General features: G+C 39.7%; 1 protein-coding gene across 2 annotated transcripts in view; it reads left to right on the top strand.

The window, feature by feature from the left end:
- The first annotated feature begins 4643 nt into the window (after positions 1–4643).
- Positions 4644–14354, top strand: part of DTNBP1 (dystrobrevin binding protein 1) — a 68935-nt gene continuing 59224 nt past the window's right edge. The window contains exons 1-5 of one of the 2 annotated variants that reach the window (XM_018077648.3): positions 4644–4673; positions 7938–7985; positions 10927–10977; positions 11818–11878; positions 13960–14092. In XM_018077648.3, the coding sequence (XP_017933137.2) occupies positions 13981–14092 (112 nt within the window). In that variant the 5' untranslated portion in view covers positions 4644–4673; positions 7938–7985; positions 10927–10977; positions 11818–11878; positions 13960–13980. Of the gene's footprint in view, positions 4674–5340; positions 5537–7937; positions 7986–10926; positions 10978–11817; positions 11879–13959; positions 14093–14354 lie in introns of those variants that run through there. The other variant, XM_018077647.2, reaches the window with a different exon arrangement.

Genomic DNA, 14354 nt, shown 5'->3' with positions numbered 1-14354 from the left:
TGAAAAAGGAAGCTCCTAAAAGCTGCTAGAAATGGTAATGGGGCCTCAAAATAAGTGAGACTATGACAAATAGTACTTATGATGTAATGCTTAAATTTAGTTTCCACTTATGTCACCTAACCCTGCTGAACTTTTATAACTCTTTGATAGATAGTAACCTTTATTTTTAGCATGCAATGCATTTCCTTCAAGAAATGCTGAATCAGACCTTACTGCACACTTTCATTTTCGCCTTTATCAATTAAAATGGTAGTAGCAGATTTCTAGAATTAAAGTTTATCTCAGGTATTTCTAACAACATTTAGGCTTTATACCAGTACAGAACTAGCGAGATAAAGAAGATATACATAGAATCGAAGAGTGATAATGCCCAGTAGTCAACCTTTAATCATATTCTCCAGATTATTAAAAATAAAAATCTTAAATTTTCACCCAAAATATAAAGATTGTTAAACCATGCTTATCATTTAACCATAAGCCATCCCTCCTATATTTTCAGTTCTCCCCATCTGTCCCACTGCATGTGTGACAACGATGTTACAATACTGAAGCAAGTACTGGATCTTTTGACACAAATGGTTTCTAGGGAACATCATTGACCAACACTTCAGTAACCTTCCCCTGCTCTGTGTCAGAGCCCTGGGGTCATCTAATGGCCCTCTTTAACCTCACTTCAGGCTTCCATCCACAGCTTCTAATTATGGGCCCAGGAACCCACTCCTAGGCTTAGACCTGGGCCTCCAGTCTCCGCCTGAGCTTTGTTCTAGAGGTGCTTCAGCAGTGTGCTCACCTGACGCCTGAAGCCATTTGCAATTGCAAAACATTGTCATGAGCTTTTGATGTAGGAAGTGAAACTTGGATTCAAATTCCTGACACATATTTCTGAAAGAAGCAGTTTCTTGTTTCTGACACAGAAAATCCGAGAGCTTTGCTGCCTGCTTTAACTGAATGGCTATTATGTGTAATTTTCCACCACTTGCATTATTTTGAAAGAAACTGAAAACTGGAGCAAGAATGAGAGCAAAACATTTAATGAGCACAGAAATCTGTTTCACTGGACTTTGGTTTACCTTCCAAGTTAAAGGAGACCTGATATAGCACTTCTACTTCAAGCATTCCAAAATTATACGAAGGCCAAAACAGTTTCTACCAGCAAGAGCCCTGAGGAGAAGAGGGTAAAATTGCTTCCATAAACCTGAGAAATTTTGAAGGGCTGAGAGTTTTGGTTACTATTTCTAGTCTGTTTGAGAATGCCATATTGCACTCTTAAGCAAAAATCAAGACACAAAACAGACAGATACCTAAACAAACTACATTTCACATCAGATCATCAGAATGGGAAAATATTTGAAACTGTCTTTCACTGAAGAGCTAAAAGGGGATGAGCCTGGCCTCTTTGCAGTATTACTCTCTCAGAGCAGTCTTAATGTAAAGTCAATCTAATTGCAGGTCACTAAAGCCTAGGAAAAGGTGAAATCATGCAAAGTAAGGACAAGGGATGACTTGGGTCAGCTTAAGCTATTTCAGAAATGTAGCCTAACATGCTTTTAAGGGGTTCTGATCTAGAAAAGAAATCTTCATTTGCCACTAGGGTTATGCAGTCAAGTACATTTCTGTGCTTTTTGCTTTAAATATTGGTTGCTACTGACTGATATCACTGTCCTTTGCAGATGTGCAAAGCACAGAATATTTGTGCATTTGTTGCAGAGACCAGTATAGCCACTTGCAGAACACTTGCACAAGATTTTGTGTGTGCAAGTATCAGAGAAGCAGAAGAATAAACTAGGAAGTCCTGACTCAAATTCAGGTCATAATTAATATCAAATAACCAGCTGTGAACTACTTAATTACTAAATGAGCAGAACAGGTCATTGATATTAAAAAGGTATTCTGCATTAATTTTATCTCTAGAAAACTTGACCCAAAGCCCCTGGCAGAATTTTACATGTCACTGTTGAATTAACACCTGAAGGATCTGTTCCTGTCTCAGTGCTGTTTGTTAAATTAATTGCTGTCATACATGAATATTAATTAATTAGTATAAACACATAACTTGTGTAGGGCTCAAAAGGAAGCCATGTAATTCAGCTTCAGTGATGGAAATGCTATGGCTCTGCATTTTCTGGCAAACTGGAGAATGTCTAGATCAGAACAACAAGTATAAGAAGTAAGAAGTTTGGAAAATGACTACAAGGAAAAAAAGAAACTGGGTTTACTCTAGAAAGAAAAAGAGAAGATCAAGCTAAACATGCGAACTGATAACTTAAACAGCTTGGAGAATCTCCTTAATTTCACGTTGCTAAGAACCAGTTAAACAAGACTCTACATCATGTATTTATAATGGCCCTAAAGCATAGCATGTGCTTTTAGAAGTCTCTTCCACTCTGGTATTTCTAGAATTACTGTGACTGTTAATACTATCTCAACACATTTCTTTTCCCAAATTCTACACAGAGATGGAAATGAAATTCAAACACAGCAGTCTTTGAGTAGTTTCTTTTTAACTGTAAAAGCCGAAATGGAGTATGAGAGTGTTTATTCTCTAGGAATTATTAGAGCCAGCACTGACAAGAACCATTCATAAGAAAATTGAAAATATGTAACACAGGAGAAAGTCGTATGACTTCTCAAAGAAGGTTACAAAACAGCTGCCTTATTTTCTGAAACTTTAATTCCCATAACACATATATTACCTAAGGCCAGATTGCACAGCTTTTGTCAGCATTTGTAATGTATTCCTGTGAATACAGCAGAAAAAACTTGATTCAAGGCCTTCTCCTCCTAGTTTGGAGTGCTAACTATCCAGGGAAGTGGGAAGTCTTTTCAGATATTGTTGTTAGATAAGCAAGAGAAAAATATGGTCTAAATGTCATACATCCTTTTACAGAACTTCATATGCAGTCTGTCATGAAAATTGTCTTTCTGACATCAAGACAAAGTGAGCCACATCAGTTTCAATTCTTGGAAGAATCAACTCCAATCATTATTATTCTTTTAGCAGGAATTTAGCTTCTAACTTGCATTAAGGCCACAGAGCAATACTGGTTTTTTAAGCCACATCAGAAACAACCTATAGCTCCCATGCTCTTCTAAAAGCACACAAGCTATGATGGGATTATGGTATCAGTTTTCCAGTTTATTGAATGTACCTCAAACACTCTTCAGTATAGTTCTGCAGTATTAAATGACACACTCAAGAGACACCCTCTGCATACCTTCTCTTTGTAACAAATTATTTCAGTGCTCTGGACTTTTTTTTTGAACTTTCAACCAAAATTGAAATGGTTAACAAATAAAATGCTTTGACTTTAAAGTCTCAGCTGCTTTTTGTAAAAATTGAAGTCTCAATTAAATGTAAGTCTAAGATTTCCCAGATCCATCTAAATCCTTAGTCCATATTCCTCAATATTAACTGAAAATGCACAAGGTGTGAGACTGTCTTCCTGTTACCATGACTGTAAAATACAGCCATCCAGAAAGACTGGCCAGTTGTTCTGAAAAGGACTGATTCCCCTTAGAACTGTCTAAAGATTTGCTGACTGACTTATGACAGTTATGATTGGAACAGATTGTACCTAGAAGCTTAATTAAAACTTTTCACTTCATTATTTACTACTTGTAAGAATAGACTTTTTTTTCGTTGTTGTTTTAGTTCATTAAGAATCATTAGTATCTATACAGGTCCAGCAGCCTCCAATGAAAACAGTGCTGGGCCACATAGACAAATAATTCAACTACCTGCTATGCAAGGATTTTGAAAGGTTATCATCTATCCCTTACCCCAAGAACCCGGCAACCACAGGGAGTGGTTTCACTTTCCATACTTTTAAGATTTGATCACAAAGCCCAATTCCCTGAGTTCACAGAATGGGTCAGGTTGGAAGGTACCACAGTGGGTTGTCTGGTCCAAGCTCCCTGTTCGAACAGGGTCATCCTAGAGCACATGGCACAGGATTGCATCCAGATGTTTCTTGAATATCCCAAGTGAGGACTGCCTCTCTGGACAATCGGTTCCAGTGCACTGTCACCTGTACAGTAAAGAAGTTCTTCCTCATATTCAGATGGAACATCCTGTGCATCAGTTTCTGTCCATTGCCACTTGTCCTATAACTTGGCACCACTGAAAAGAGCCTGGCTCCATCCCCTTGACACCCTCCCTTCAGACACTTATAGATATTGATGAGGTCCCCTCTCAGTTGTCTCGAGGCTGAACAGGCCCTGCTCCCTCAGCTGTTCCTCGTAAGAGAGATGCTCCAGTCCCTGGATCAACTTCGTAGCTCTAAGGAGTTCACTCCTACGCTGCTATAGCTGATGTCAAAATCATCCAGGTCAAGGTCCCAACCTGTCAAGGGACTTTACTGCGGTCTTTAAAAAAAACCTCTAAAAAGCTGCAACTTCAGGGATCCATACGCTTCTCGAGGTCAAACCTTGAAACCGTCCCGTTCTACCCTCGCACAGCGGGGGACGCAGAACAAGGGGCTCAGCTCCTCTCAGCAATAACCACCCCCGCTCACAACTTTGCGAGGAAACACGCGAAGTCGGAAAAGACGGAAGAGAGGGGGTGGCCCGGAGAGGAGGCGGGCTCGGAGCCGAGCCCCGCCCGCGCCCCTCCCTCCCGGCGCTGGCCTGCCCAGCCGGCGGGACGGCTGCTGCCAGCAGGACCTCACCGCCGGGTGAGTATCGCCCTCGGCCCCCAGCACCGCGGGGCTGGAGGGGGGAACGGGAGAGGGACCCGCGTCCCGCAGCCGGGCGGGGAGGGGGAAGCAGGTGACCGGGGGTCGGGGGAGGCGGGGACTGGCCCAGGGAGGGAGGAAGAGGAGGAGATTGCGCAGGCAGGACCCTCGGCCTGGGCTGGTCTGTCAGCCGGGGTACCCTCTGCGGTGCGGGGACGGGCTGGAAACGCGGCTCCAGGGTCTCATTGCGGGCCGTGTTCCCGCCTGAGTTGAGCGGCTGATGGCGGGCTGGAGAGCCCTGCAGCTGCGGCGGGGAGAGGAGGGGAGGAGGTGCCTCTGTGCTCGGGAGGCAGCTGCGGTCAGGGGAAGGAGAGAGAGACAGACAGAGCCTACTGTTCTGAGAGGAGATGTGACTGGAGTCAATTAACGCGCTTGAATTTTTCATGAAGTGACTGACCTTCAAGGTTTTATGGATCATCGTAATTGTTTAAAGAGCATCGCTGCGCGCCGCTGGGCGTAGGGGGAAGCTTGTCTTTCCTTGGAGGATGAGTTACTGTCACTTGGGGGAAAGAAGCGCAGGATAAGTGGATGGAGCAGCCCCTCGCTTGTGTTAAAAAGTAGAAAGATATTCCTCCTACGTTGCCTCGCAAGGTTTATTTAGATAGACCCTGTGTCGATGTTATTTTTAGTACAAGTAGGTGGCCCAAATGAGTGTTACTGGAAGTCAGTGAGATCAAGGTCATGTCTGTGCTGCAGAACTGCTGGCTCGTAATGAGTCACAGGAGAATATCATGTTGTAATCAATTGCTTTTAAAAACTGTGATCTTCGGCAACGTTACGGCTGCCTTAAGATACCCCCTATGGTAAATATTTTTATGTAGTGGTGAATGTCTGTATACTCCAGAAATTTATATACTTTATGGTGACATATTTATAACAGTATGTAATACTCAAGAGAAATTGATAGAATAGGCTTCAAATCAACCAGATAAATTGCTTACATGTTATCTCTCATACTACCTGACACTAATAGAATATTAAAATGTCTTAAGAATACAGACAGTGGCATGGCATTGCTTTATTGCTGTCTGCCTTTCTGTTTTGCTGTTATTTTTACCTTCTCAGAGGGGTTGATACCTTAGTACAGTGTAAAGTTCCTTTGAAAAAGGTGTTTTTCACGTAATGAAAGTGGGTAAGAGAAAGGTCATAACATGCTGGATCCAATGATCATTTAATTCTGTATTTCCATGTATTGCAGCAGTTGAGTCAGTATGTTTCCATGTAGTCTCTAATTTGCCTTCTTCCTTGTGTTGCAGTGTTCTGTTTTAAAACAGTCCCCGATTTCATCATTTCCATCTTTGTGTTTTGGCAGCTCCATTCATGTGCCCTTATTCCAGAGTCCCATGTCTAAGTGGTATTTTCATATGTTGTGTAATCTCTTTTGCAGTTGGGGACCTGTATCTCAGAGCCACAGAGGCTTTTTTTTTTTCTTTAGTGTCCCCACAGAGGTCAGAACACAATTTGTCCTGTTTTGCCCCCTTTCCCTTCCTGGACAATGCAACCTCAATGCCTTGGTGTTCTAGGTTAGCCCATTCTATACCCCACCGGAGTGATAATAGAAGTCATTTTGAGCTGTTAAGACTTGACCTTAAAATTGTCAAAACCCAAAGAAAGTATTAGAAAGTATTTCTGGTGTAAAGTTGTTGCCAACTTCTTAACTACGCCTGAATGCTTTCAAAGTGGAACAGTTGGATTTCTTGAAGCGTCACGAGGGGGAAGCTTTTCAGGGCTTCTAACAAAATAGTACCGCTTCCAAAGGAATTGTTTATGTATGATGGAAAAAGATTAAATCTGGGATGTGTGGTCTAAAGAGAGCAGTTTAGAGTTACTAGCCATCTCTGTGCACAAAGAAATGGAGTTACTGAAGTTTAAAGTTATTAGCCGTTTCTGTGCCCTCTTCCCCTGCTCAGCTGTGTTTACTGTCTACTTCTGTGTATCCTGTGAGCAAGGTATCTAAATTTTGACCCATTTAGCTGTTAGCAATCTTTTGCAGGAGGAAGAAGAACAACCAAAATGGAACAGTGAGCTGCGTTCTTCGTCTGTGCTCAGGCAGTAATTGTGCTTCTGCCAGCTTGAGTGATGGGGCTCACACTGCCTTACACTTTGTACAGGGAATGCTGCTGAAAGGAAGTCAGTACTTTGTAGTCTAGTGATAAATCCTTTAACCTTTACTTCCAACTGCCTGGCAGATATTCTAATATGAGAACTGATAGTGGTAACCCAGCATTTCCTTCTATCCCTGTATGCAGAGGAGTGCTGCTGTTCCAGACTGGGGTGCATACTGGGGAATATGGCAGAGGAGGAGGACAGAGATGTTCTTCCTTCAGTGTGCTGTGGTTGTTTCTACTTGGCTTGGCTATTATAAGAAGCTCCCTAACAGGGAGTGGAGGCATGCCTTAACATGTCTTTTCTCAAATTGTCAACTGCCTATTTTGCTGTAGACTTTGAAGTTTCTTTGAGTTTCTGGAAAATTGGTGGTGGTTAACAGTGGGGGAGTGATTTGGCTCACCCTTGAAGCAGCTCAAATATCTGTATATTAGGTTGTTTCTCAATCCCTGGGTCACTCAGGATTACATATCTCTGTCATGTCTGGAGGATATCTTTGGTCCTCAAAACTCATTTCCATCTTGCTCATGTCTGTGTCCTATATTTCCTCCTAACTCTTACTGTCCTGGACAGCTGTGACTCCAAAGGGCCTAGTAGAGACTGTGGACAGCCATCATCTTGGTGATCAGAGAATAGCCAGAGGTTTTGGTTCTCACTCTACTTTGTCAACTTTATCATATACAGGTTGACTGAAAAAAAGGAAGGAGTGGAAAGAGTTGGCGGGGTGTGGAGAGGGGGAAGGGGAATTGTGTGTTGTTGGGTGGGGTTTTGGTTGGTTGGTTTAGGGGTTTTTGTGCTTTTTAAGAACAAGGTACTGGTCAGTTTGAAATTGAATGTGGGTGAAACAAGCCTCAGATATGGTCAGTAGCAGGGCACTGTGCTGATGCTGCTGGAGATTCTCATAATTTAGAAGCACTGTTGGTGGAAATAAATGAAATTTCACTTAGTTTTGTGGAGACCATCATATGAATTTATTTGTAAAATAAACTGAAAGAAAATTACTGTAATAAAGTGGAATTAACACTTTATGTGCTCAAACAGTTTATTCTCTGGTTTTGGTTTTGGAAATGTCTGATGATTCTTTGTTTTGATTTATAGGTTGAAGACTTTGGGCGACAAATCAAGAGATGCAAAAAAAAGGCAGAGGTACTTCATAATGTCTTAATGTATAGCATTGATCTAGGATGCTCTTGTTAAAGAAAAATTTGAAATGGCTCATATATATGAGCCAGTTACAAGAACATTTGCATGTAATTTTACAAAATACTGTTCTGACAACAGAAAAGCTTAGCTCTACTATTCAGCAAATGCTTTGCTTCATAGAACATTCATTGATAGGCCTAAATAATTTCCAGTGGCTGTTGGTCATTTAAATTAAACGAATATTCAGTGTTATTGTAGTACTAAATAGAAGCTTCAGGTTGTACTACACTGAAATGTAATTGATTACAATCTTTGTGAATTTAATGTATTAAAATTATAATTCAGGGGGGTTTCAACTGTAAAACAGAAATAGGAGCCTTTTTATTGTGGAAAATATATTTGTGATTACTTCAATTATCTGTTTCAAGAAGTTTTGAGATTTGTGGTGGTTTGTGGTTTTGTTTGTTTTGTTGTTTGTTTTTTAATCGCCTGCATTTTAGTACATTGCTCATTCTTTCAACCTGTATAAGCTATAAGGAAAGACTAGTTTATGTCTGTAAATGACATCTGTGAGTGTTGCTTCTTCAAATAAGCTCAGATATGCTTTTTTAAAGTATCTTCTTACTAAAACACAGTATGTAGACACAAATTAATTTAAAAACAAACCCTGCTCTAAAAATAAAGTGTCTGAAATAAACTGTCTTAAGTTCTGAACCTTGATGTTTTGGATATAAAGTTTTTTAAGAGAAGGCTGGCTGTATTGACAAGGCACAGAGACTAAACTAAGAATGGGTAAAGGCTTGAATGAAACTATTTTAGGCAACTGCCTTCTCTGCATGTTTCCAGTCCATAATATGTTGGTTCTTCTAATGTATCGTCAGAAACAGGGGAATTCCAGGGTGACTTCAGCTGTCCTAAAGTTCTGGGACAAACATAGCTTACCTTGACTTGTAAGGATGGCTGAGGGCATACGGGTGAGGAGCAGAGAAGAGACCAGTAAGGGTGGTGTCGCAGTGGAAGTTTTTCACTGACCATCTGATCAGGGAGAGAATTATGTCTTCTCTAAACAACTCGAGGAATTCTCTGTGTCATTAAAACCCCATTCTTATAAGGGCCTTTAGCTTCCACCTGCTGAAAAGACAACACATCAGTATGCATTCAAGAAGTGTTCTGGAGGGTGTAAATTGACATTTACAAGAGATATCGAGGGCAAGAAGAAGAGCTGCTAGCCCTGCATTGATAATAAAAGGCTGAACAAAGAAAACATGGGATTGTTGATGAATGGAATGAATGGCAGCAAATGTAGATGTTGTTGAGGTATTTAATGCTTTTATTGCTTCAGTTCCTTGTGCTTAGTGAAAGGGGGAAAACTGACCAGTAGTGAATGAAGATAAATTGGGTGAACTCAATCCATAAAAGGCCGTAGGAATGTATATGCCAAGAGGTACTTCATGAAATTTTAAGAGGTTCAAATCCAGTGTTTCACTGGAAAGGTAGTATCCTCCACAATACAGACTGGGGCTGACAGACCAGCTGGGAAGTAGCTTTGCTGAAAAGACCCTGGGGGCCTTGACAGACAACAGGCTGAATGTGAGCCTGTGAAATTTCTGTCCTCAGAGGTTTTCAAGTTGCAACTGAACAGAGACCTGAGGAAGTTGCTCTGAGTTCCTAGCTGGTCCTGGTTTTAACAGGAGGTTGCAACAGAAACTGCCTGAGGTCCCTTTCCACCTCACTGATTCTGCCACTTTTCCCTTGACTTAAGGAAAAAGGGTTTCCTTTGTGGTGTTTTTCCATTCAAATTGTGCGGATGACAGTGCAAAACAGTTTATTCTGGTCATCTTCCAGGAGACAAATTTTGGATGATATCAAAATCTTCACATCCCTTAAAATGCTGCATTGTTAATTTTCTGTAACTTATAACTTAGATGGGCTCCTCAATTCAGGAGGGACATTGAGGTGCTGGAATAAGTCCAGAGAAGGGCAATGAAGCTGGTGAAGGGTCTGGAGCACAAGTCTGGAAGAGCAGCTGAGGGAGCTGGGGTTGTTTAGCCTAGAAAAAAGGAGGCTCAGAGGGGACCTTATCACTCTCCACAACTACCTGAAAGGAGGTTGTAGCCAGATGGGATCAGCCTCTTCTCCCAGGAAACTAGCAACAGGATGAGAGAGCATAATCTTAAGTTGCACTAGGGAAGGTTTGGACATGAAAAGGAATTTCTTCATGGAAAGGTTGATTAGTTAATGGGATAGGCTGCCCAGGGAGGTGGTGGACTCACCATCTCTGCAGGTGTTTAAAGAAAGACTGGACGTGGTGCTCAGTGCCGTGGTCTAGTTGACAAGGTGCCGTTAGGTCATAGATTGGACTCTGTGATCTCAGAGGTCTTTTGCAACCTAATTGGTTACGTGATTCTGTTATAATAAGTTTTCTCTATATTTCAAGTTGTTACTAATGGAAATGTACACATCCAATATGAAATCATTAGAGCATTAAATTGGCAAAGATTCTTTAGCTTAGTGTTTCTTTTTGATGCAGAATATATTAAGTGCAACATCTCTTTTGAGGGGCATAAAGAACTTGTGTAGTAGTCCTATTTTCAGGATGTCCCTGTGCCTTGTTTTAAGTTAAAACAATGTCCTTCTCGTCTCTTTCTTAACTGTACTAAGAAATTATTTCATAAAAATTGTTTTCAATGGACATAGTCAAAAAGAAGAAAGAATGGGCTGTCATAAAATAACAAAAGAAAAAAAAGCAATCCTAGCTTTGAAATATTCTTGTAAGATCCACTGTGTAATGAATCTTAAACCAGAGTTGGCAAAATGTTTGTGAAACTGAACAGTAGGGAACATTTCTGCTCAGCATCTGTCAAGTGCAGGTGTGTGTGCACTCATTTTTTATAATAGACTTCTATTCTTTAAAAATTTTGTATGTTTACAATTTGTTTTATAGAACTATTCAGTGTTTGCCAGAGTTTTCTGCTGGACTGGAATTACTCAGCAGGTATGACCTTCCTGTTCTTTCTTAGTGTCTACTTCCTACAGTTTCAGAAATAACTTCATTAGATTAAGATAATTAGAAGAAAACCAAAGTGTTGCTAATAGGTTTTTGAATATTCTGCAGTTAGGAGTGTGAGAGTGGTTACCAAATGACAACTATGTTTAAAGCTTGCCCCATACTCGTGCTGTCATGCTAATGCAGCAGAGGTTCTGGAGGAAAAGCCACGTTTGAGAGATGACTTTAGTTCATGTTCTAATGCACAGATATGAAGACCAGCACTGAGTCCTAGTCGGTGGTTTCGATTTGATGTTCCATAACTTAGATGTATTTGATATGATTTCCCTCTGTAACAACAGAGACAATATGCCTGTCATTGCCTTGAAAAGACAGCATGTTCCATATGTATTTAATTACATCTTTTCTGAATAACAGCAGCTATCTCCATTATAAGTTTTCTTTATATCTTAAAAAAATCTATTCTCTTTTTTTTGTGGGGGGGGGCAGTGTATGTGTGATTACAATATTGTTTTGTGTTTTTTTTTCATTTTCTTAATGAAATTGGGTTCCAAGTAATGCTTAAGGCAGTGTATAGTCTTGATATTGCTGGGTCCATTTCACTTTTAATGTAAACTAGCAAGTTAAAAAACATGAATCACTTTTTCTTTAAAAGATATTATTTCTACTGTATGTTTGTCTTGGTAGAACAGTAAATACTGAAAAGAATTGTACAGCTTTTTAAGCTGCAATTTCTGGTAGTGCCTGTAAATATAAGCACAGTAATATCTATAAAATCTTCCTCTGTAAGGGGAGCACAGTAAGAATAGTAATTTATTTTCTCTTCAGATATGAAGATGCATGGGCTGCCCTTCACAAAGGAGCCAAAGATTGTGCAAAAGCTGGAGAGGTGAGAAAAAATAACAATGCCATACTTGAAATATTTTAAAATGTGTAAATAATTTTAAACTAAAATTTTTGGTACCAGCATACAGGGTTAACCCTGATCTCTAGATAAGTACCCACACAACCTTGTTCACTCACACAGTAATGTAAACAAGAGTGTAATGCAAACATGAAATAATGTGATGCAATGTAAACAGTTGCAAAAATGATGTTGCATGTTACTGCTATAGCTCTTTAAAAGCAGTGGGGGGACTGGGAAAGTATAGAATATATTTGAAGTTGAGACATGTTGATGGTTACTATCAGGGTAGGGCTGTTGCACTGATAATGTTTGCTGCCCACTCCTAGCGGACAAGAAATGGCAAGATTTGATTGTCTGACTGAAAAGATTAGGGAAGTGTCTGCTTTCTCCTAATTTTGTTCAGTGTTCCTGCCCTGCAAGCACAGTGACAAGTTGTGCGGTTTATTTGTGGAATAAGGGAAAGGAAACTTCCAGTGAGTGTTACCAATGCATTACTCTGCACCAGACTTTCCATTTTGAGCCATGTTTAAGGGGCAGGCAGTGTAGGCTGAGCAGGACTGAGCTGTAGGGTTCTCTGTCCTGGCTGAAACCTTCACTTTGGCCGGGTGCATCCTCCCTGGCTCTTCTGTTTTGTTTACGAGACTTCTGTGTATCTTAGTCCGATGGAAAAATAACTCCCTGTGTATTTACGGTAATAAGGAAGATATCTTGTGCTCTTTCTCTTGCCTAATAGTATGGCCCACCTTTTCCACAAGTTCCAGTGAAAACTTCCAGTTACTGGAGATGAAGTTCTCTCTGTCAGTTCTGCATGGTTTACTGCTCACAAGGATCTTTTGTAGATCTCTTAAGTGACTTGATCACAATTTTATAATACTTGCTGCTTGTTTAGTTTGCTTTAAAAATTGTAGTTCTGAAAACGATGTGAGGTTTCATATGTACTAAACCAATATAACCTTAATCTCACATGTTATAGCTGCTTGGGAAAATGAGAATGAAAAGCTTCCAAAAAGACTGAAATTTGCAATGAAATTCAGTTATTCGCTTTTGGGACAATCATATATATATATATATATATATATTGCTTGTGGGGTTTTGTTTCTTTCTTTTTATATAAAAGTAGAAAATAAAAATTGTGTAAGCACACAAGGTTGACTGTACTGTATAACACCTAAAGATCCACTTGTCCAGTATCCCATTTCTTGTACTGGCCAATAGCAGATAAACTACTCTGCTGTCTTATTTATAAATGTTGAATAGAGAAAGGAAAGTGACAATTTCAAGCTTTAATTGCAGCCTACAGTCTTACCATGTGAAATGGTTGATGTTAACTATCAGTTCCACGTACAAAATTGTTCTAAAGGTACTGCTTTTAGACGACTGTAGTTTAACCTGCATTGTTATCTCTGGGCTGAAATGTTTGTCTGGTGTTTGACCCCATCTCATGGTGGCCTGTTTGGGTTTTTTCTTTGTTTGCTTTACTGTTTAACTGATATAAATCCTACCTCATTCTCAAAAATAGACTTAGCTTTATTTCAATAAGGATGTTGGTATTCTGAGGTGTTCCATTACTTGCTGGGCTTTGGAATAAGTTTTCAAAACTTTTCTAGTAAAACAGGATGTCTTTTTGACAGGGATAGGTAGCTAGAGGAATTTGGAAATGGGAGGTGTTATTCTTTTAATAGAATCAGTCTGAAGTGGGTAGAATTATAAATCTGAGCACTCATTTGCTCATTGCTTAGATTTTTTCAGTTTCTGCAGCTACATACTATAAAAACTGAGGAATTCAGAATGCAGATACAGGCACAAGCTGCAGTTGTGTGCAAGAGGAAGGATGGATAATGGAATTAAGAGCAGGGAAACGATAATTGAATCATCTCAATTATATATAAAGGAAACATTTGTTATGTAAGATCTCTTGATCTTGTTGTTTTTCATAGAATATGACCCATATAAGTACATTATACTATTATATAATAAAATGAAGATGCATTAATTCTAAAAATAAGCCAAGATGCTCATAAATACATAAATTTGCAAGTAAATTAAATACCTGTTTGTTTCAGCTGGTCGATAGTGAAGTTGTGATGCTTTCTGCACACTGGGAGAAGAAAAGAAACAGTCTGCTGGAACTACAGGATCAGCTCCAACAAATACCTGGGTTTTTAGCAGATCTGGAATGCCTCACAGCAAACCTAGGTAAGGTTTTATAGATATAATAAGCATTCAGGTCAGTACAGAGGATTAGACTGAAGTTCAGCTGTTGTGAATGTTGTGATTATAAAATTTAATTTTGCTTTCCAAATACATCCTTTCTATTGTAAAACAGTAGTTCATATACTGTTGGAGATTTTTGGGTTTTTTTTAAAGATCAACAGTTGCTCTGTCAGCAGTTAAAATTTTGTATGTGTTGTTATTTGGAAAATGAAATTGTGATAACTGCATATCTTGTATGAACAGC

The sequence above is a fragment of the Manacus vitellinus genome, unplaced genomic scaffold (genome assembly GCF_001715985.3).
Source record: "Manacus vitellinus isolate BGI_N305 unplaced genomic scaffold, ASM171598v3 scaffold_39_pilon, whole genome shotgun sequence".
In the NCBI taxonomy this organism is placed as follows: Eukaryota; Metazoa; Chordata; class Aves; order Passeriformes; family Pipridae; genus Manacus; species Manacus vitellinus.
This window is presented reverse-complemented; position numbering and strand designations above follow the sequence as displayed.